The 23,377-nt window shown below is 41.6% G+C and overlaps 2 protein-coding genes across 24 annotated transcripts in view; one reads left to right on the top strand and one right to left on the bottom strand.

Annotated features, from left to right (window-relative positions):
- The window catches only part of SRPK2 (SRSF protein kinase 2), a 150,373-nt gene that overhangs the window by 125,309 nt on the left and 1,687 nt on the right, over positions 1 to 23,377 (top strand). For 16 of the 18 annotated variants that reach the window (XM_038176239.2, XM_038176220.2, XM_072032498.1 and 13 more), the window contains 8 exons: positions 1,215 to 1,240; positions 2,748 to 2,994; positions 3,602 to 4,090; positions 8,905 to 9,005; positions 9,097 to 9,204; positions 18,809 to 18,878; positions 19,593 to 19,685; positions 20,120 to 20,212. In XM_038176239.2, the coding sequence (XP_038032167.1) occupies positions 1,215 to 1,240; positions 2,748 to 2,994; positions 3,602 to 4,090; positions 8,905 to 9,005; positions 9,097 to 9,204; positions 18,809 to 18,878; positions 19,593 to 19,685; positions 20,120 to 20,212 (1,227 nt within the window). The remainder of the gene's footprint in view (positions 1 to 1,214; positions 1,241 to 2,747; positions 2,995 to 3,601; positions 4,091 to 8,904; positions 9,006 to 9,096; positions 9,205 to 18,808; positions 18,879 to 19,592; positions 19,686 to 20,119; positions 20,213 to 23,377) is intronic. The other 2 variants (XM_038176205.2, XM_072032460.1) reach the window with 2 other exon arrangements.
- The window catches only part of KMT2E (lysine methyltransferase 2E (inactive)), a 73,451-nt gene continuing 69,704 nt past the window's right edge, over positions 19,631 to 23,377 (bottom strand). For 5 of the 6 annotated variants that reach the window (XM_072032441.1, XM_072032234.1, XM_027463702.3 and 2 more), the window contains one exon: positions 19,631 to 19,776. In XM_072032441.1, coding sequence (XP_071888542.1) covers positions 19,646 to 19,776 — 131 coding nt within the window. In that variant the 3' untranslated portion in view covers positions 19,631 to 19,645. Of the gene's footprint in view, positions 19,777 to 22,322; positions 23,156 to 23,377 lie in introns of those variants that run through there. The other variant, XM_072032297.1, reaches the window with a different exon arrangement.

Raw genomic sequence — 23,377 nt, 5'->3', positions numbered from 1 at the left:
TGTTAGATATGTTGACATGCAAAAATATATCATTAATATATTGTATTGGATTTTACATACTGCGTGATCATGTAGCTAAAGGCTGGGTGTTACTTGTGTGGGAGGGAACTTGATTTCGTTCATGTAGCCTGATATTGCTTCCTGGCATTAAAATAAACACGATGTTAAGGAATACATTGATGAATTCTTATCACAGTTTGTTCTTAGCAAATTGCAATTAAATGTATGACTTTCCACACAGGAGATGAAGATGTGTTTTCTTTACAGCATTTCAAGTATAGGTTCTGCAAAATTGCACTTTTCAGAGAAGTGATGATACTCAAGTGTAAGAATTTTTTTGAAAACATTGCTCTTTCAGGGATGTACAAGCGTTGTTTTTTTCCCCTGAACCTAGCAGCAGGAGCAGAATCTATTAGAGAACTCTCAACTGTCTCCATTTTTCACTTTGTATTTGTTAATTGCCATATGCCTGTGAGTCTGAAGAAGTTTGTGAGTGGTTCTCCTCCCCCGTTCAGTTCCACTTTCTCACTTTTACTTTGCTCCTGTTTCCCTTATTAATTTTGTGTGTGTGTGTGGCTTGTATTCTTTGTGCATTTTTGCAGTCATTACTGTAATCACATCAAACCTAGCTGTTGATGCTATCTACCTGAGACATGCTTAGGAAGAGGTACACACTGGAGATGCTTTTTCTGTGGTGTAGAGCTTTTTGCCACAGGCACTTACTCATACTTACAATCCCATCAGTGTACTCCGCTTCAAAAGGCAAGAAATGTGACTTTCCTGTTCAGTGTGACACAGTAGTCATCTGTCTTGAGTCTCCCTGGACTATTTAAAAGCTATCTACACCTGATCAATCAGCTGACTGCAAACATTTCATTTGTGACTACAGTCAGCTAATGTTTTCTGACCACTCTACTGTTTCAGACTTCCCTTTTGGACTTTTGTTAACTTTTATTAACCAGCCTCAACAGAGTGAACAGCAATTAATGCTAGTTCCTTCCAATTCCAGATTCTCTAATGGTGACATCAAATGATTTCAGGCAGGAGGCACTTGTAAAGAGCGTAGGAAAAAAAAAAAAAAGCTAAAAATACGATTTTTAATCATTGCCCTATAATTTAGTTCAGAATGTTTTCAAATAATTTCTACAACTTTCTGATTTTATAGAGTTGTTCTTGTAAAAATGTATATTGAAAATTGTTTTTTTTCTTTCTAGTGAGTACAGCTCCACAACAAAAGCCTGTAAGTATTGATATCTAATTTGAATTAACTGTCTTATTTTCTGTGTTTCTGGTAGTATTAGTAACTATTAGACTTCTGGTAGCGTCTACCCTTTTTAAAGGCTTCCTTTGAATAAAGCTTTTATGTTTCAGAAAATGTTTTTATTTTAATGTCTTTGGCCTTACCAGTTTTCAGCACCTTTCTCTGATGGAAATTCTCATAGACTTACAGTTCTGTAGCTGTGTCAGAGGAAGTTAAGCATTGCCATTTTCATCGCTCATAGAATAATCCAGTCAGTTCAAATCCTGACAGCAATGCATGCATGCACTAAATATCAGGCACTGCAGATAGCTTAAGGACTTCAAGGCCTTAATCAGCCAGGTCTTAAAAGGGAGTTTTTTTTTCATGAGGTTTCAAAGATCTTTTTGTCATACACTTATAGCAAGGAACCACTGATAATACAGATGTTTAGTAGTACCTAAGGTCAAACCTGCTTTCTACATTTGTGTGTACAAAACCTGTATATAACTTAAATAAGCATACAACATGTATGAAATTTAGTAGGATCATCAAATTAGCTAATTTTGACTGTAACATAGTTTGTTTTGAAGACAACAGAATTTACAGACAAACCTTTAAGAAAAGAATATTTCTCTTTGTTGCCTGTAGTTTATTTTTGACTTGTATGAGGATTTCTTAGTGGTATCTGAATGATGGATGGAAATTGGATAGAGCTAATTTATCAAGGAGTAAAATTAGAAGTCAGAATTCAATTAAAATATAATAAATTGTTTCAGTCTTAGCTCAGATCTCTCGATAATTTTTTCTTTGTTGTTATACCTGGGGTTGCTAGTCCTTATGTTATATAAAATGTGAAACTTTTCATGATGGCCATCTGTTGTTTGTGATTCATATGTTTTGGACCAGAAAGGAAGAATAAAGCTGCTTTCCTTTTACAGGGAAAAAGCTGAACAGCACAGTGTTCATTTAAAATTCTTTACCATTTTCATTCTCTCTAGGTTTCTCGTATAATTTTTCTCTGCATACTTTCTCTGAGCATTTACCTGCATTGTACAGAGATCATGTATATAGCTTACAGCAGATAAGCATGTAAGATATATAACGTATAGCAGATGTGATAGCAGAATATCTTCCACGTACAATCATATCATCTGTTGATCTAGACTAAAGTTTAAAATTGTTGTGCTAGTTGAGATTATAGGAATTTTACAGTGTCATCTTAGATGTATTTTGCTTTTAAGTCTAGTAAACAACCATGTAAAAATATTTGTATAGCTATGTAAGATTTTGATAGTTTTTTTTATTTCATGTAACCATGGTTAGACAAAGGTCTAAGTTTTTTCATATATAAAATGGAAAAAAAACAGTATATTTACTGTATTAATTGACATCCAGTATTTTCAAATAAAAAGTAGTTACACTGCATGTTTTTGGTCTAGAATGCCTTGAGAGGAAGTGTTCAGTTTTTCTTTTTTTAAAATTTTATTTTGTTTTATTAATATTGCAGGTTGGAAAAATATCCAAAAACAAAAAGAAAAAACTGAAGAAAAAACAGAAGAGGCAAGCAGAGCTGTTAGAAAAACGCCTGCAGGAAATAGAAGAACTAGAGCGAGAAGCTGAAAGGAAAAAAATAGAAGAAAACGTAACCTCAGCTGTACCATCAAATGAGCAAGAAGATGAGTACCACCCAGAGGTGAAACTAAAAACAGCTGATCTAGAAGAGGTTGTAGATGAAGAACCTGGAAATGATGATGGTTAGTGTCAGCTGCTTTTATTGATCTAGAATTTACTGTTTCAGAGGGGAAAGTAATTACAGTATTGCATCTAACGCATTGAACAGAGTTGCCAAACACAAATTCTTGTTTAATATTTGTGGTTTGGAGCATAATTATTAGGGTTTAACTCGTTTTCTAGCTCCTGTGTTTTTTTGTCAGCTCTTTAGAGTTCTGACAGAGATGTAATACTGTCTTTTTTTTGGGTCTGTTTATACTGTGAATTTTCCTGCCTCTGTGATGAATCCCTGTTTGACGTTGACAGAGTTGTAAATTTGTAGTGCTTGCTTTTAAAACCACTTATCTTCCATTCATAACGTTCTTCTCTTCTGAATTGTTCCCTCGGTTATACTATCCTGAACCACTTCACATTGTTCTTTTTTGTTTGTTTTCCAGCAGCCCTATTAGATCCTTCTCTTGCCTTTAATTTAGATTTTAAACTCTTTGCATGTTCCAGTGATATTTAGAGTTGCCTTGTGTGCTATGTTAGAAGATAAGTACTTCCTGAAGAGTTAAAAGTTAGGAATGCCTAATTTCAAAATGATGTGTGGATATGTGATCTAAGATGTTGCTCACTAAAATTTTTCAGGTGAGGCAGAAGATCAGGATGAAAAAGAAGACACAGAGAAAGAAAACACTGAAAAAGATGACGATGTTGAGCAGGAACTTGTCAACAATGACCCTACAGACCCTAAGTGGATAGAATCCCCCAAAACAAATGGCCATATTGTCAATGGCCCTTTCCTATTGGAACAACAGATTGAAGATGAAGACGAGGAAGAGGAAGAATGTCCAAATCCAGAGGAGTATAATCTTGATGAGCCAAATGCAAAAAGTGATTACTCTTATAGCAGCTCCTATGAACAGTTTAATGGTGAATTGCCAAATGGACGTCATAAAATTCCTGAGTCACAGTTCTCTGAATTTTCAGCTTCAGTGTTCTCTGGGGCTCTAGAGTCTGTAGCTTGTGGTTCTGCTGTTTCTGAAGGATCTACTGTAACTGAAAGAGAGGAGAGCAGCCCATCTCACGACAGGAGCAGAACAGTTTCAGCTTCAAGCACTGGAGATCTGCCTAAAAGTAAGTTTTCCTTGGTGGCATATACTGGGCCTGAAGTCTTTTGGATCTGTAGGTTATGTCTGATTGTAGAATGAGTAACGGAAATGGAAAAAGCCTTATGTAAATGTTTTATCTCTGTTCAGTGAAGTTTGTATGCAAAATTTTATTCTTTTTTAAGTGTAAAATCCAGTACCATGCCTTACAGGTAGAGCATCACATACTTCTTTCAGTAGTGTGAAAGCACCTTTCAGTAACAAAGGGAGGACTCTGTCACACCATTTCCCTTATTTTGATTGAAGAGTAGATCTGGAACTTCTCTGTGATGTTGTCTTTTCTTTACCTACAGCTGAAGTGTTTTGAACGTTTTTAGTTTCTGGGATAGTGCCAAACTTACTAATGTCCTGGCCTGCTCCCTGCTTGACTCTGAAGAGTACCCATTGAGAAGATGGTGCCCATGATGCCAGCCTCTGCAGTCAGAAGTGTGTGCAGGCTGCTCCCAAATATTTGCTTTCCTAGGCACTGCTCACACCTGGTCAGAAAGTGGGATATGGGGTCAGATCAGCCATAGCTAGGACTGGATCACAGCTGGAGCCCACTACAGGAAACCCTTTTTTCATTGATGACTAATTTAATCATCTTGGCTTTGTCTAACTCTGAACATTCTGGTCATTGAATATTACATCATTACATTGAATGTCCAGTCCAAATGATCATTATTTTAAATCTAGAGTTTCATCTTAGAAGACTTCTGGCAAAAAAAAAAAAAAAGAAAAGAAAAAAAAAAGGCAGTGCTGATGTCTAAAAATGAGGAGGAGACTTTTATGTTATTTTGGTCCCAAAGAATTTTGGTGAATTTTGGCCTCCTGGGAACAAGTTTCAAGGAAAATAAACTCTGTTAGTTTTGAATGACTTTAGGAAATAAATAATAATAATAAAAAAAAAGTAGAAAAAAGTTTGGGTGGAATTGATGAAAGACTTTTGCCTAGTACCATGGGCTTTGATTACTTAAAAAAAAAAAAAAAAGTAGGGGGGGGAGGCAAGTGAGTGTTATAGAAAGGCAGTGATTAAGTTATGAAAAATCTCTAATAGTCTCCTCAAAGGCAGTGGCTCAGCTGTAAGCATACTTTACATAAATTGGATGCTTTTTTGTGCATTCTGATCCAGGAGCTTGATAGACACAGCTTGGAACACAGCACAAAAGCACTCTTGATCAATTTAAATAAATCTGCAGTCTTAAATTTTAAAAGCAAAGCAAAACTGTTTTTTTTCTGCTGTAGAACTTGTTTTTAAGGGTAGTAGATCAGTTACTGTGGGTGAATTATGTGCACTGAGCAGTAGGAAAGAGAGAAGGAAGATGATGTTTGTCAGTAAGCATTATTCACACAGCTTAAGGCCAGAGGTGATTGTGAGATGATTTAACATGGCTCCTTTTTTATAACAAGGCAATAATGCACCTATCTAGTAAGCTCCAAAAGCTTTGTTTGGCTTAAAACATATTTTGGAAAAAAAAAATAAAAATAATGCTATTGATTTGGGCAAATTAAAGGATTAAAAAAAACTATGTTTGAAATTTTAGAAGAACTGTAACTAATTTGGATTTCTCCAGCTGTGGCTTTTAGCTTGTTCTATCTTTTCTCAGTGATATTCAAAAGTTCTTCAAAATACACTATTTTCATTCATTAATAGTTCTTTTCGGTTTAAGACAGTTCTCAAGCTTTTTGGTAAATCTAAATGAGATTTATTTATTTATTTATTTTGTCTGTGTAAGACATGTTGCCAACCCTCAACTCATGATGGCTTTTCTGTATTCAGCTTGGGTTTGGACATTTACATTTTGGCCACCAAAACTGCTCAAATCCAAAACTTTTGTCTATAAATCCTGTTTATAGAAGACGTGGATGGTGAAATCTTGGTTTCTGTGCAAAGAGCTGGATTTTTGCCATTGAATTAAATGGCTCCAGAGTATTACCCCTTAGGCTTTATTTATAGTGTCAGTGACTAAATGATAAATATATGGGTTTCAACTTCAATAAAGAAAATACTGAGAGACTAAATCTGTAAGCGGATAGAAGAAAATGAGATAGCTCAGGAGAAGATCGCCAAGCCTGCGTGAACATTGTCCCAGATGAAGTTACTAAATTTAAACAGAGCTGTATGCAGCAGTACAGCAGAGTGTATTTCCTCGTTTAAGACTCCAGAAGAGCATTTCACATGGTTTATTTTACAGTCTGATTAAATCAGGTAATCTGTAGGTAGGTAAGAAACGTGAAATGAAATGCAGTTGGGTAGAGCTGAATTTCTGCAGGAGGTCAAGACTCGGGCTAATAAATCCTCCAGTCCCCGTTCCCCCTAAAGGCTCCTAGATGCTCAGTAGCCTCTTCATGCTGCTGGCAGTGCATGGGCAGGAAGCCTCTACTGCTGTTTTCCTGGGGTGCTGTGTAAAATCCTCCTGCTTCCCCAAAGCAAAGCTGCTATTGTCATCACAGGAGCAGCTTATCTCCCCAGCTGGAGAACCAAACCCACTTCATTCCTCCGTGATCTTATCTCGTCAGGAGCAGTTTATGGGCCTTGTGAGCAAAGGAAGGAGAGATCAGTAAATGCAGCCATAGCTCCCTTCTTTCTCAGAAGGAGGATAAGCTTGATGTTACTAATCTTAACAGCACTCGTGGCTTTAAACAGTAATAAAAATGATGAAGGTACTTTTTCAGTATATTTTTAGTACCCTTTTCTGGTACGGACACAGACTGTTTGCTCCTCTCCATGTAGCTATTGCTATACATTCTTAAATAGCATGGCCTCATCTTAATTTCTTCAGGATAGTTGCCTCATTGAGCACAGACAGATTTGCATTCAGTGGCTGAACAACTATTTTTTTCAAGTTTTTATCTTTTTTCATCTTTTTTTTTTTTTTAATTTACACGGTGTGACCAAATGCTCTCAGGACAAATTTATCAATTTCCTCATGACTTCCCTCCTTGTTGCAGTGCTTGAGTGTTTACTAAGTATATTGTGTGGTGTGACTGTGAGCAGAGGAGGTGATATTTCTCAGCTTTACGGAACTAGGACACACAGAAGTGAAAATTAGAAATGCTCACAAAGTTTGCGCTCAGGTTGAGCTCCATAGGACACTTCTTGAGAGTACTTGCTAAGAAGTACGCTCCTTTTGACTTCAGTCAGCTGTGAATGATCAGCATTTGTCAAAATCAGAATGCAAGGTCTCATTCATCTCTCACAAAATACGGGACGCTAACTACTGAGTTCAGGAGAACAACATGAAGGTGGAGGCACTTGCCTGTTACCTTTTTCCAGTCTCTGTTAAGGGAGGTTGAAGAATGCTTTTTTCTAATGCCATACTCAGATATCTTACTAACAAGGCATTTTTTTCCCTTTATTCTCCTGCTTTACTTACTGCAATACATCACCTTCAGTAAGGGGTATGGGAAGGATTTACTCAGCAATATCTTCTTTTTCTCCAGGGCTACTGAGCTGAGAAAGGTCTTGTTAGTTGTTGAATAATGCATGTGATTGTGCTTAAAAAAACCATACTGCTATGCAGCATGCTCTTAAGGGAAGACGTTGAGTTAAGATTACTAATTCCTGACTTTTAAGTGCTGGAATGCAGCCTTAATATTCTCTATTCTTATATTTATATTATCATTATGCCCTATGTTGGTGCTTTGAACTAGAGTTTTGGACTCCATTCCAGCTACTTTAGAGGACTGTTTTCTTGACATCACTGCCCCTCCTACCATTCAGTCCTGCCATCTTCTTTTCCATCCAGACATTATTCTCCATGATTGCCCATTCAGATTTTTGTCCCAGTAGCTCAAGATCTTCGTCTGATTCCAGTCACACCTAACTCACACTGTTAGACTTCCTTCTCCTTTCTCTCCTTGTCTCACCTGTAGTGTATTTTCTTCTTCCAATTCTTACACCAGTTTAAGTGATCATTGTACTGGATCCCCAGATCCCTTTCTTATTTAGTAGATCTTTTACATCTTACCTCCAGTTTCTTATGTAGCTTTTGATGAAGCAGCTGAGATAATTCCTCTGCTGCTGCCTCATTTGTGATCCCTGGTTCTCTCCTCCACATTCAAATCAACCTGCTTGCTTTCCCATGCAATTTAGGAGCCAGTGAATGGTGGTATGCCAAAACAAACAAAAAATCAGCAGTCCTGCACTGTCAGGACCCTGATGTGTGCTAGGGTCTCCGTGTTCCAGGAACCTATAAAGGCTCCTATAAACTGATTACAGTTCTGCCATTTCACTTTAAGTTGTGTTTAATGCAAACAGATCCTTCAGAGAACTTTGATTCAACACTGAATGATCTGTGAAACGGATGACTGAAATTATACAGCTTATATGTATATATTATATTAATGGCTCTGAAATTATCCAGAATTTACTAATTCTTTTTCCCAATGGGGCAAATTAAAACAAACAAAAAGAGGCAGACTGTATGTGCCTTAGTTGAGAATGGAAGTACTGGATTTACTCTCTCAACCAAACTGTTCTAAGAATGTATCTTTCATGTGGAGTTCTTGGAGTTTGAGTTTTAGCATTTCTGTTAGCGAAACATATGCACCATTTTTGCTTGGGAGCTCCTTCAGATATTTTCAGAAACGCAAACAATTTGCACTGGAAATGCGTAAGGATATTTAGAAATCAAGGTAAGAAATACTGTTTGCATTGCTTTAATTTCTCATAACATTAAGCAAATGATTGTGATGTCTTCAAGGTATTACAAAACTGGATCAAGTGTCAAGGCAAGATTGCTTATGGAGAATGAAAAGTATGTTCTAAATACTAACTGGTTTGCATTTTGCTTGTGTTAGCAAAAACTCGTGCTGCTGACTTACTGGTGAATCCACTGGACCCAAGAAATGCAGATAAAATTAGAGTTAAAATTGCTGACCTGGGGAATGCCTGCTGGGTGGTAAGTATCAGGTCAGCTCTAGAGCCTTCCTACTTAGAACAAGCCTTTTTATTGCTCATTTTTCCTGTTAATGTGGTTCTTTCTGTTTTAGCATAAACACTTCACAGAAGACATCCAGACAAGACAATATAGATCCATAGAAGTTTTAATAGGAGCAGGTTACAGTACACCTGCTGATATCTGGAGTACCGCGTGTATGGTAAGAACAACACAATACGTATTCTAAAACCTCCTAAAAACCGTCGTTTATTTAGTGAGCGATCCTGATGAGGATGGTTCTGACATTTTGACACAAATATAATACCATAAATTACGTACTGTCAGATAGCTACTGATGATTGTTCCCCTTTATTTCAGTATTTTAAGCATTCTTAATCAACAGGAAATACTTTGGAGGAGGTTTCTAATTTTCATTTGATGCATCTTAAACCTGCAGTCCAAAATAAGCAAGTTTGAAGGAAAATATAGGTATATTTTAAATGTCAAAATCTAATTGAAATTGTACGACTGCATGTTTCCTTCCTGTTTTAGAATCTGTGCAACCCTTTGCTGTGTTTCCATTCCTTTTTATTACATAAAGTAGCAAAACACTGAAATAATTTAAATTCTTGCCACCTTCAGTGGAAACATTCATCAGATTTGGTTTCCAAATCACAGCTTTAGATTCTAAACTTGAAGAGAAAGAATTTAATTTATTAGTAAAATATATGGTAATGTTCTGTAGAATTAGTTTTAACACACAGTAAAACTGAAATATCTTTATAGAGAGTAGGAAAAATGAAAATAACTTTTTGATACATTGATTCTGTTTGCAGTCTCGCTTTGAGGACAAGCTACATGCATTTTCTCATTAAAGATAGTTTTGGAAATACATTTAGAAATACCTTTGTCTATTTTAAAAGTGAAAACTTATTCAAATCTTTATATTTTACAAATACATGTCTGAAAAGAGTAAGTGTGTGAAGAGGAGGAGAACACTTAAATACTAGACACAGTTTGCAGGCGTGGGTGATGAGAAGAATTGCAGAACTGAGAGGGAGAGGAGGAGGATTGAAAGGAACATAAAATCCTACAGATATTATAAGCTCAGCAAGCCATGTGTTGGAAGTAACTAACCCATAAGTAAATTTGCAAGTATGCTTTCTCTGGAGTTTAATACTAGTTTTTGCTTTAGTACACAGAAAAGAACATCCATTTCTAAATTTACTCTTCGATTATGAGGCAAAATGTTGAATTTTTCGATTACATTGAAAATGAAGCATTGAAAATTTTCCACAGTTTTGATCCTGAATTCTGTGAACTCTTTAATGGGTCTTCTCTTAGCTATCTATAATATTACTGTAGGGACTTATCATTCCTTTTACCTGATATTCTGTTTACCTTAATTCAACCCGATTCCTTGTTACGGTGTTGAATACTCTGTATTCGTCCTTCAAGGTTGTACTGATTCAACCCGCATCCTGCTAACTGATACTTGGTGGGAGTTGTAAATGACTTTCTTGTTCCTTTTAAATAGAAAAGAGATCTTTGGAAGGACGTTAGCTACTGACATGATCTGTGAGTTCTTATCACACATTGTAAGAACTTTTATCCGATTTTAAATAGTTGTAGTGACTGGATGAGTGTTGAGAAACTGTATTGTACAAGAGGAGATGGAGAACATGTGAGCAAATACTGTGTGACAGTCATCCTGCCCCTTACACTTGAATTCTTTTTCATGTTGGGTAGGCTGTATTGCTTTCTTCATGTGAGTCCTTTCTTAAGTTGACAAAAACAAAATCTAAAGAATCGCTGCCACTTGGGGTATCTTAGTTCAGATTCACAGTTACGTATGGAATTTCATTATTTTTGTAAGAAAAATACAATTCTGCTTATTTCATATGTAAACTTTAAAGACAGTAAAGCACTTGAGGCAGAAACACTAGAATTGTCTTCCATCTTCTGCCTCAGACTTTGTATTTTTGCTCTTAAAAATACTGCAGAAACTTTACAGTCTTACAGCACTGCCACATGATAGTTGAATTCAGTTATCTTCGCTGTACAAGTGCAGTCATGCAGAAGATAGAGATCAGTGCCTTAAGCTTCCTCACCCCAGAAATTCATAGTTTGAAAACTCCTTGGGATCTGCTTTTATTCCGGAGCGGTTAGGAAATGGGTCAGAGCAGCATAAGTGCTCGTCCTGAATCAGAGGGAATACAGCTTGGAGGTAGGTACTAACCAAACACCTTAACTGTCTGTCTGCAGAGGACTTTTAATGCGTTGAAATGTTAAAACGTGCAGAAACGTGACTGATGTAGAACTGAAAACTCCCAATTAACTTATTTAGGCCATTTTTAGAAATCATGATTTGATTATCTCCAGTTGCTGTAGTATCGAAGAACAGTGAAGTTCTGAAGCATTTTAATGCCACGAGAGTCCCACTTGCTTCCTCAAGTCTGGATTCTTTGTTGTGCCTAGGTGTGCTTCACAAAACGTCCTCCTAGGTTACTTTGCCCTTGTTTCCTTATTTAATTCTGTAGTGTGTACTTTTAGCTCTGTTTTCAAAGGGACTGTCTGCTGGAGCTGAAGGTGGTGGTTATTTTGCTCTGACGGGCTGAAAATGTGGCTCAGGTATTCTGTTAGCTGTGCTGTCTAAGACTTCAAATTCAATGGAGAGGAAGGTGATTCCCCACCTCTTTGAAATGTTGCTTTGCTTGTATGACAGGTCCAATGTCATTAAGGACATTTTGGAAGCTGTGCTGTGCAAAATGAGTGGTCCAGCAGCATTGCCATTACTTTTTTCTTCATGATATTCCATGCCTCCTTACTTTGCCCAGTGTGATACCACCAGGCAGATGGGTGTCATACCAGCTCACCCCTGTGCTACCTGCATATGGTATTTGCCATTCACTGTTTGAAAATAAATAAATAAATAAATAAATAAATAAATAAATAAATAAAAGAGGGTTGTCTGCTAAGGGCTAGCTATATCTTAATAAATGACTAAATCTGAGGAAGTGTTCAGGGTAAGTAAGTAATTCCCCTGATCGTATCCATGTTTGTGACTGGTATTGAGCATCTGTTCTGGAAAGGAGACATTCGGCTTTGCTCTGGGAGCTGTGACATAATTGCAGGTTTGGTCTTTCCTTCTGATAATGATTTTGACTTTGGCTAAGCTTTCTTGTCTCAATTTATCTACTGAAAGACAGTGCACATCTTGCAAAAGTCTGTGCCTAATCTGAATGATGTGAATTGACACGAGTGCAAAGTATAGCGAGGTGGTATCTGAGCAAAGATGAGACACACTGGGCTTTTAAAACAGGCGCTTGTGACTTTGAATTGTTGGGCATGCTCTCTGAACCTGATCTGGAAGAGAGTTTAAAATATTTTAATCTCATGAAGATGGAATCGCATGCTGAAATGTATCTTGTAGTGTATCCAGGACCCTCAGTCAGAGATTTCTGAGCAGTGTTCTTCACAGAGGCTGGTCTAGGTGAGATTTCACTGCTCTGTGTAGCTCCTGCTGCCAGCAGACCTCCTGCTTCACAGTAGTGCAGTGTTCAGGTACGACCACATGGCTGCCAAACCCTCCCGAAAGAGCTGGGTCCTACGTGGCCCAGAACACTGCTTAGCAGTATAATGCATGCATAAAGACTGCTCAGCTTGCAAAATAGAAGGGGATTTTCCGTCTGTTATATATCCACTGCTGGGTCAGATATTTCTAAATCCATTTAAAAAAATAAAAATGGGCCTTTCTTTGAATTAATTCAGGGTCCGTAGGGTTTCTATGTCAGTAGCTGACCCCTGTATATGTTCATTAGGCACCTCGATCTTTTTGTGTCTCCTGGTTTGTAGGTTTTGTGGAGGACTACCTGGAGTGCATGGGGCCAGGCTTCACCTGGCAGCTGAACTTGGTCTTGTGCTTTATCACTCTCCATTTGAGCCCAAGGCCTTTCATTGCCTGTTGCTTGCTAAGGAAATAATCTTGCTCGTTGGGAATAGCACTGACCAGGCAAGTAGTGCAGCTGCTGCTTGTGTCTGTGGCATTAAGTGTTGCTGTCAGGCATGGTCACGGTGTATCACGACAGCAGCAAGCTCTTTTTCCACAATACCATTCATCAGCAGTTTTACTTGACCTTGAGTATTGAGAATGGAGGTGATGGTGATGTTTTTTACAAAGCAAATGGTGATGCCCTGAGCAGGCAAAGCATCTGTGTCCACGTGTGCACAGCGACTTGCAGAGTCCTCCCCTTATGAACCTGGCTTTGAGGACGTGCTGTGTTGTGTCTGCACAAAGTGCTCGCATTAGCTGGGCTGTGCCAGTGCGGGTTGGCTTCATCTAGCCAGCAGCCCCGTGTGTTTGATGCAGCTTCCTCGGAGAGAACAGTCACGTTGTGTTTATATTATGCTCAGTACGAAGTAGTCAGAGATTCTGATCAGGATTAATTGTGCTGGAAGTCTGCACAAACAGAGTCATGTAAGGACTCTACCCAAATAGCTTGTAATGTAACTGAAGCAGGGTAAAAGAGGGAGAAGTAACTCGGTGCTAAAAACCTTACAGCTCCTTTCTTGTGGTGTTATGTCAGTGAATAAGGAGCATTGTAAGCCAGGAGCCTGTGGGCTGAAACTTCTAATTTTAGATGATTCAGCATGGCTCAGTTCTTGTGCCCCACACAGGATAAGTACCTCTTTGAATCAGATTTAGAGGGTGAAAGGGGGTATTCTCAGGCCAGTACCAGTCCTCTGCTCAGGTAATCTGAATTTTAAGGTTGTAAAGGGGGCAGGGGAAGATAGCGGGGCGAAAACAGGATGAACCATGTCTTTGGAGGCTTATAGTCACTGCATGCATGATGTGTTGTGGAGCTGATGAAAGACATTAAATGCCAGTGGGGTTTTCCAGACTATGACAGAGGAGTTTGGGAGTTTGCTTGTTCTCTGATGAGCAAAAAATGCAACAAAGTGCAACTTCGTTTTTTTTCCAGACTTTTAGGGACTTTAGCATGAGTAATTTTTGTGATCATTTGCTGCACATTTACATATTTTGCTAAGGAAATTACACAGTGCCCTTTTTTTTTTTTCTTTCAACAACGTGGCCAGTTCAAGTGGGATTATCTACTGCTCTCATGCAAAGCTGACACTGGAAATCTCTCTTCACAGTTAGTGCAGTCTATAAAATGCTCTGTTCCCTTGCTGTACTAAACCCTACTTTAATTATACCAACAGGGATGTACATTTCTCTCTCTTTTTTTTTTTCTTTTCGTTTTAACCCAAAAAAAGGAGCAGATCTGGATCCAGCAGTGCCTTTGACAGGACTGAAACCACCCTTGATCATTTGACTTTATCAGGCTGCATTTCCTCTTTTGCAGTGCTGAGGGAGTCTCTTTCTGTGGAGCACAAACTGAGCAGGCACCGGGTGATTTAGCAGTTCCTAAATGTCCAAACCCAGGGAACACAGTGCCCCACTGCTGCTGCAGGAAATGCTGGCGAGGTTAGGGAGTTAACACGGGTCGAGCACATCTCTTTGTGCTGCTCCTGGAAATGACTGCAAACTCCACGATTCCACCTTCTTTATGCTCTTTGGATCAGAGACAGGAAAAGCACCTGAAACGATGAGTCTCATCATCTGACTCGTGTTGGTCATTAGGTACGGTCCTGTTTTAGCTGCGGGGAGGAGATGACTCTATCACAAGCTAGGACATCAACAAGACAATATTTTTTTAGCACATATCAGAGGTGGCTTTTGTGGTTGTGATTCCTGAAATATCTTTTTGTAATGAGAACTCGCCAATACATCATAGCTATAGACCGTCAGGAAGTCTGAGAAGGAGAAATTGTACTTGGTGTTTTTTGTACCCAAAGAGAATAGGAATGAGTAAGGGAATATCACCTTTGTATTGCTGATATTGGGTGAGAGGAAAAAGGAGGCAAGCAAACAGCTTTCATAGTAAGGGAGGATGCTGGTACAGCTTGGGGGACCAGGCAAGCAAGCTCACAGTGGTGGGTTTTATTCATTTATTAATTTATTTTTATTACGAGTCGTTCATTCTGTTCATATGAGACAACTCAGAAGGGCAAAAGGAAGAACGAGAGAGTGCAGTAACTTCTGTTAAATGCGCATATAAGTGCTTGTTGCTCAGCCCCCAATTTAATTCTTTGCATAACCTCCTCTAACGAGGAGCAGGGAGGTGACTCCTTAACTACTCTTTGTGTTGCCAGTGGGATTAAACAGCTGTGTCCCCATAGGACTGTGAGTATCATCGTGCTGGTATGTGCGAGTGGCACACTACCGAAGGTGTGATGGCAAAGCCTCGGTCTGCACAGAAGCAGCATTTTGAGGGAAAATGGAAAATCAAAAATCTGCTTGGGAGAGAAGAAAAACTTCAAGTCACCGTGCACATATTTTTCAGTAGGCAGATAGAGCACAAAATGCTGTTATTAATCACTGTGCACCCTTTTGCTTTGAAGGTGGTGGGTGGACAACCTGAAACATTCAGAAGTAAATGAATTTCCAAAGAAATTGACTTTTCAAGGCAACGCTCAGCATTTGCATGATGCTGAGCTCGGGGTATAGCAAATAATAGAAAGCTGTTCCCTTTCCAAGCATCCCATGTGAGTCTGACCTTTCTTTCCAAGCAGCAACCGTGCAAAATCCCCTTTATATTCCTTCCATTGCCTGGATCGTTAGAGTAAGATGTTCATGGGAGAACAACCTGTTACCCGGTGTGCCTCTCTCTGAAAGCTTCTTGCTCTTCTTTTCATGCCCACACTTACCTGCGGAACAGTGTGCTTAAAACCAAGTCTATTTTTAAAGCGGTTACAATTTGCTCATTCACAGCTCTTCAGTTCAGCTGGGCTGGAGAAACTCCGGCCAAGAGCTGGATCTCGTCTGTCAGAATAATAATTCCGGCCTCTAGTTTGTTGTCCTTTTTCAGCTGGGGCTTTGTACGAGGAATTCAGGGAGCCTGATGAAGGCCAAGTGAATTATTCTTCTCCCAGACATCTCTCCCTAGGCACGCAGCCATTTCCAATCACCGGGCTGAGCACACAGCTGCCGTGCAGTGAGCAGGCAGCTCTTTCCAATGGTGTGATCAGACACGGGTCCACAATGCGTGCTGGCGGTGCCAACAGCTCCGCATTGTGCTTGGTTCGTGCACAGCCACATGGCGGGGAGGGAACTGTGGCCTCTCCAGAGCCTACAAACGCAGCGGGGTGACCATTTATCTGCAACGTTCTCCATCTGGAGCTGGTGAAAAACAGTCTAGACTGTTTTTCTGTGATAGCCTCCGAGAAGTGCTAAGTAGCGATTGCCAAGGCAGGCGGTAAGGACGGATGCTTGCCTCGGGCTCCTGTGCCATATGGTGAGCGTGCTGCATCTCGCTTGGTATCTCCATGTAATAACCGGGACGCCGATTTCTGGGGAGGCAAATGTCAACATTAAGAAAGATAAGATGATCATTCAGAGTTTCGTTCAAAAAAATTGTGTTCTAAAAAAAATATTTCCAGAGGGAAAGAAATTACATAAATATGGCTAACCTGCATTTGCAGCGCTGGAGAAATAACAGACGTATTTTGGCTGGAAGGCATCTGTAGAGGTCCTGTAGCCTTGTCTACCTCCTGCTTGTACCAGGGGTGGCGTCAGGGCTGGGTCAGGTTGCTCAGGGCCTCACCCAGCTGCATCACACACCTCTCAAGATGGCTTTAACACAGCCTTTAGAAGCCTGTCCTGGTGCTCAGCCCGTCTCTGAAGGATTTTTTCCTCATATCAGGTTGGAATTTCCCGTGTTGTCACCCGTGTCCATTCCCTGTTGTTCTTTCACAGTTCCCTCCTGAGAACGGTGAACCTTGATCTTCTCTGTTCCTGCCTTTTAGGTAGTGGGGTACAGCAACTAAATCCTTCTCCTCGCACAACCCCAGCGCCCCCAGCCCCTCCTCCTGCCTCCTGGGCTCTGCCCCGTGCCCTCCCAGAGCTCCTCTGTGCTGCTCTGGTGTGCTTGCTGCTTGTGCTTCTCCGTGAGCTGTTAGAGGTTTTCCAATTTAATCTTTTTAACTCCACACAGACGTTTTGAGCTATTAATACTTCATTCTGGGGAGGGACAGAAGCTCTGTTCTTCTGCAGTGTACCTTTGTGGCTAAATCCATCTCCATTTCCTTTGTTCTTCAGGAATCTGTGTTAAACAGAGATGAGTTCCTTAGTGGCAGGAATCAGCCCCCTCGGCAAGTGCTCTCCTAAGACAGCTGACCCAGCTTTTTCAGTGAATGTATTCCCATTAGATAAGGAGGGGACTCCTGTGGCTTCTCAGTCTCCTCTCCAGAGAGCAACGACGTTCTCTGGGTTGTGTTCTCCACGGATAGCTTCTGGCTGCCCTAACATTTTATTCAGTTTAAATACCCGGTAATAATTTATGAAATCTCAGATTTTTTTTAAGCTGTAAAGTAAAAAGTCTCAAACTCAGAGTAGAAGAAGAAGGAAAGTAAATGACTGTGTGTGAGTGCTTGGTGACTTTAGAAATGCCCGTGTGTAGGATCAACAAAGATGCCAGCAAAGGGCACTGTGGCTTTGTCAGCTGCTGTGTGATCGGGGCGAGTTGGTCTGGCGATAGCCCACTTGGATCACTCTGCAGTTCACAGCTTGAAGAAGTCGAGTGCCCATAAACAGGTGAAAGGTACAGGTGATTGAGCAGCTCCACGGTACAAATGGGAACAGAAAAGTGTGTGTTTAGATTCTATAAATATTGTAATATTTGTAACATTTTATAGTAAATGTTCTGACAGTGACATTCCTTCCCTGTGCCATCTCTGCCTGATTTTTGGAATGATTTTGCGGCTCAGATGCTTTTCCCTGCTCTTGGAGGTGGAAAGCAGTTTGCTTACAGCACCTGGAAAAAATTAGGGTCCTGGGGCTGCTTGAGTAATGGGTGATCCCGAGCGGAAAGGGAATCGGTTGACAAATCAGGCTGGATGCCAAATCAGGCTGGATGCATCCATGCTCGTACATGAGTCTGGGCTCCCATCATTATTTCGGTACTTGAGGCTTTCAGTACACATCACGCCTGTAGGGTTAGCATCCCGTGGAAGCATTGCAGTAACCTGAATGGATCAATCATCCCTCTGCCTGACCCGATTTCCTTCATCAATGGGAGTCCCGGTGTTTTACCCCATGACTGCAGTGTTTACTTTGGGTTCAACAAAAACACCTTTGGAAAAACTTCCCCATTTAGTCATCAAGGAAGCTTACCCTGTTGGATAATTTCAAGTGATTAATTATAAAAGGATTTTATTTCTGATTCAGACTTTACTTTGGTCCCCAACGTTTGATCTCTGACTGGTACTTAGCCTTCCCGTACAAGTGTAGCTCTTTACCATATATGTAGGAATCTCTCAGCTTCTCTACCACCCACATTTAACTGGGTTTAACACGTTAGTCTACTAAATGTGTAACCTCAGCTGACACCAGCACCCTGTCACATCCCAGCACCGTGCCTTTAGCCGTGCCTCTTGCCCTGGGGGTCCGTGCCGTGGCTTTGGACGTGACACACAGAACCTGGTGGTCAGCTGGTGAAGGGGTTTCAGCACTGCTGGTTTTCGGGGCCGTGCTCCCACACACCCCTTCCCACCTCCTCCGATCCCCCCGGCTGTGGAGGCAGAAACGCCCGGGGTTCAGGCTTGTGGGCCTGGAGGCTCCCAGGTGAGTAGCCTCAGGTGCTGCTGGTGGCTGGGAGTGCTGGCTCCCTCGGGGCTCCGGGATAATTGTGGTGTTTTGTTGGCGTTTGGAGATGAAGAGCCTTCCCTCTGAAATACCCATCACTATGTCTGTTGTGTTATAGGCGTTTGAGCTAGCAACTGGAGATTACTTGTTTGAACCACATTCTGGTGAAGACTATTCCAGGGATGAAGGTAGGAACCTTTGGGGTTGTTCCATGAGTTTTGCTTTATTTTCACGTTCTTCTCAAATTTCTAGCGAGCTTACAGTGGGCTTAACTTTTATTTTTTTGAGTGAACTGTTCATACACATTGTTTTCAGAACATAAATGCAATTTTTTTCTTTTTAGTTTTAAGTTCCATCACTAGCAGTGGGTGGGCAAAACCTCCCTTCTGCAGATACTCAGCTACTTAACAACTGCCTGAAGGAATTAAACTGCCCTTCTTGTAAGATTGCATATGTGTGGAAACCTGATTGAGAATAACAACGTTTATAGTTTAGAAAAGAAACCTCAATTTGGAATTTTGTAGTATTTTCTCTATAAGATTGACACCGGAATAATGTTTACGTTGTGTATTTTTATTTGAATTAGGCAATTACTAATTTATTTATTTTTTTTAAAGAGAATTAACTCCTGCTTCCACCTGTATACCTGTCCATTTTCATGCTTGTTTGCTTGTAAATGCCCTTTGCAGTGGTAATGTGGGCATCATTCATCGTTCCTAAGTGCTACTAATGATGCCAGAGCTCTGCTGATCCTGGAAACCTCTGCATGGACTTGCTGCAAACATTGTTGATTTGAAACTATTTCTGATTTTTTACTAATTCCAGTTTCTTTCCTCTTCTTTTTTATCCCATCCTTTCCCTGCCCCTTCCACTCCCGTATCCTTTTTTTCTCTCCCTCATAGACCACATAGCACACATCATAGAGCTGCTAGGCAATATCCCAAGGCACTTTGCTCTATCTGGAAAATATTCTCGGGAATTCTTCAATCGCAGAGGTAGTACCTCTTCTTTTTGAAAGGTGCCGTGATGCAGACAGAAGTGGAGTTGCTGTTGCTGGTTGTAGCATGTCCCGCTGAGGAGCATTTTCTGAAATCATGCAACACAAATTTATTTTTGAAAACCAAAATGCACAGGAATCTGTGACAAACTCATTTTATTTTTATTTTTTAACCTAAACTTCCTGAAAAATAACTGTTTGGTACGTTTTAAAGGACGGAGCCAAACTTGTTTGTAGTGGCTGATACCCAGATGCTGTTTTGAGAAGGAAGTTTTGCTGAAAGCATCTTCCCAAATTAGCCACGGTGCATGTCTTTTTTTCACCAGAATCCATCTATTTCTGTCTGTACCGGGCCAGTGTTAGTGTGTGCATGCAATGTACTGATTAAACTGTTGTATGTTTCTGTTTTGCTGGCAATGTTCTCCAATGCAGACCACATAGCATTGATCATTGAACTGCTGGGAAAAATCCCTCGAAAATACGCTATGTTGGGGAAATATTCCAAGGAGTTTTTCACCAAAAAAGGTAACGGTATTTATGCACCACTAATTTAAAGCATAATACTATCCCAGAGGAGAGTATGTTCGGTTATGGGTACTGAAGAAATATATCCATTTACATGGAGAGCTCTTATTAAAGAAGAATTTCGGTGTAAACTTGGCTTTCTGAGGAAAGCAAAAATTTGCAGCATTCCTTTCGGTGTTTCATTTAGAATTCGTTTTGGGATGTACTCAGCAAAGTGTGAACGTTGACAAATGTCTGTGTGAATCTGTTGTCAAATGTTTGTGTAAATGTAAGCAATCAGGGAACGGGGAGCTCGTAACTTGGTGGAAAATGAGCTGCGGACTGCTTTTGATCGTACACAGTGGTCTGGCAGACCTGGTAAGGAGTAAACAGGGTGGAAAAAGAATTCCTGCCCGGGCAGGAGACATGCAGGTGCGTGCAGTCCTCGGGCTCTGACCCTTCCTGAGGAGGAGGGATGGCTTCATGCCGGGGCGCTGGAGAAAGCCGCTCTCCCGTGCGCTGTGCTGCCTCGCTGCCAACGCTGCTGCTGCTGTGGTGCCCTGGGTCACACCCAGCCCCATGTGGCCTCGCGCAGCAACAGAGCCCCCAAAAATCAGCCCCTCTGGTAGCATGGCCACTTGCTACAAGCAAACAAATCTCAGCGCTGACCTTTCTGACCTCTTTGTGCTCGGGCTTCAAGACAGGAATGAACCCGGGAGGCACTGCGGGGATGCTCCAAGCCCCTCTCATCTCCCCACTTACGAGGCAGCCCCCTGCGGCCTCGAGCGCTGGGGCACGGCTGTGGCAGCACGGGGCCAAGGCCGGCGGCTGGCGAGCGGCTTTCCTGCAGGGCAGTGCCACGGCTTCCCTCGTGCCCGTGCCCCCACGTGCCCGGCGGGCGGCTTGTCGGCAGGGCCAGCGCCGACCAGCCACCGCGGGCACCTGGGGGCGCGGCAGGGCCCAGGCTCTGGCGCTGCGCTGCGAGCGCGTAGGGACCTCGCCTGGCTTCGGGTCCTTCCTGAGGGGGGCACTGGGCTGGGCAGGGTGCAGGAGGGCAGGAGCCGTGAGTGGCTGCCTTACGGGGGAGACCAAAAAGCCTGGGATGCAGTTTGGAGGGGAGAAGGCTGCGTGCGGGGGGAATATGAGGACTGGCAAAGCAGCAAAAGCAGCCAGTGAAACTTGCAGCAATGGGTTCAACACAGCTATTTGCTTACACCCAGGTGGGAGCCTGGAGCTTGCAGTGTCAGCAGGCTCAAAGCCAAGCTCATGCTAACTGACACGAACAAACTCAAGGACAACAGGTCCCTAAGTGTACAAACCAGTAAAGGTCTGGTGCATGGATGTACCCTCCGGCATCCCCAGTGCAGAACTGAAGCGTTAATTTAATTCTCAGACCACACAAAGATAATTTTTACTGTATCCCATCTTCTTTTTTACGTTTTTATGGTCGTCACAGAATTTCTTGTGGAAAACCTCCAGCCTGTAGTGCTAAGATAGTTTGTTCCTCAGCAGAAAAACACTACGGATGTTGTGCTGCTCAGGGCGTGCTGGCCTTAGCTTGGATATTGCCAATTTGAGCTCCACTTTACAAAATAAACAGTGTGAGCTCAGGCTCCACAGGGACAGCCGCTGAACCCCAGGATCCTCAGTTTGCAGCTGTGCCCTTCGTACCAACTGAGGGTGGAAAGAAGAAAATGCAAGCGTTGGGGTGAAAAGGCGTGCAATCGATTCTGCTACAAATGCATTTCATTCACAAAATGGATGATGACTTTGGATTTTCAGGCTTTCCAAAATGTTTGGGTTTTTCATGGAGAATATAATATCGGATATTCTATATATATATATGTATAATATATATAGAATATAATTCCCCATACTACCTAATTTAAATACAGAGGTGAAGGCTGTTGCATCATCCCCCTCTCCACCCCACGTTGATAACTGATTATGGCAACCCTGGCAGTGACTGCTGCAGCCTGGAGAAGTTACAGCCCCAGCCTGTTTTTCTTAGCTTTTTTTTTTTTTTTTTTTTTTTTTGCTTGCAGTCAGTAACAAGACACTATTTTGCTTTTTGGCAGAGAGGTTGCTTCTTGCACAATACAGGAGTGTATACACTTAGAAAATACACTACCGGTTTTGTAAGTAGTGAAATGTTTTTTCAGCACTTCAGTTTAAGAACTGTGTGGGGATTTTAAAGGGCTGAGAGTAAGCCTGGAAGTGAACAAACTTCTCCAAGATGTCTTCTGCTGTGTACATTTGTACTGCGGGTCCGTATAGACCTAAACTGGAGTCTTTTTGCCTTATTTTTTTTGTTGTGGCTTGACTCAGCAGTACTCATGGGCCATACTTGTGCTGGAAATGCCCAGGCACAACCCAGCCGAAGACAGGCAGCCTCTGCTCTCGCTGTGTGAGAGTCTCGCTGCTCTCTGCTTGTGGCACTGTCGGCAAATGGCGTGTGGTGAGGCTGAATGAGCTGTTAGAGAGAGCTGTGCCCTACGGTTGGAGCAGTTTTTGTAAGATTTTGGGTTGTTGGCTGATCGATGAGCGAAGGCCTGCGGTGTTCTTGTGGACAGCGTGAGCGTGAGAGCGAGTGCCCTCCTGTAAGGGCACGGGGTGAAGGCCTCATGGCGGCCTGCAGCTCCCTCACGAGGGGAGCGGAGGGGCAGGCGCTGAGCTCTGCTCTCTGGGGACAGCGACAGGACCCGAGGGAACGGCATGGAGCTGGGACAGGGGAGGGTCAGGCTGGGGGTTAGGGAAAGGTTCTGCACCCAGAGGGTGGTCGGGCACTGGGACAGGCTCCCCAGGGCAGTGGGCACAGCACCGAGCTGCTGGAGTTCAAGGAGCATTTGGACAATACTCAGACACATGGTCCAATTTTTGGGTGGTCCTCTGTGGAGCCAGGAGATGGACTCAATGATCCTGGTGGCTCCCTTCCAACTCGGGCCATTCTGTGACTCAGTGATTCTAAGACAACAGGAAAAAACAGAGAAACTTTGTTTACAGTGGAGTCCAGGTGTAACAGTTTGTTTTAGGAATGATTTCTTGGTTTTGACATCAGGCATGCTCATTTTGAGGACCTCAAGCAAGCTTGCAGTGTGCAGACCTTCCTAAATGATGATTTTCAGCCTAATGAGTTGTGTTTTTTTCTTTTTTAGAGGAAAACTAATCAGGGATTAGTCACTATCA

The sequence above is a fragment of the Anas platyrhynchos genome, chromosome 1 (genome assembly GCF_047663525.1).
Source record: "Anas platyrhynchos isolate ZD024472 breed Pekin duck chromosome 1, IASCAAS_PekinDuck_T2T, whole genome shotgun sequence".
NCBI classification, from domain to species: domain Eukaryota; kingdom Metazoa; phylum Chordata; class Aves; order Anseriformes; family Anatidae; genus Anas; species Anas platyrhynchos.
Note: the sequence above shows the minus strand (reverse complement) of the source record. Positions and strands in the feature narration are given on the sequence as shown.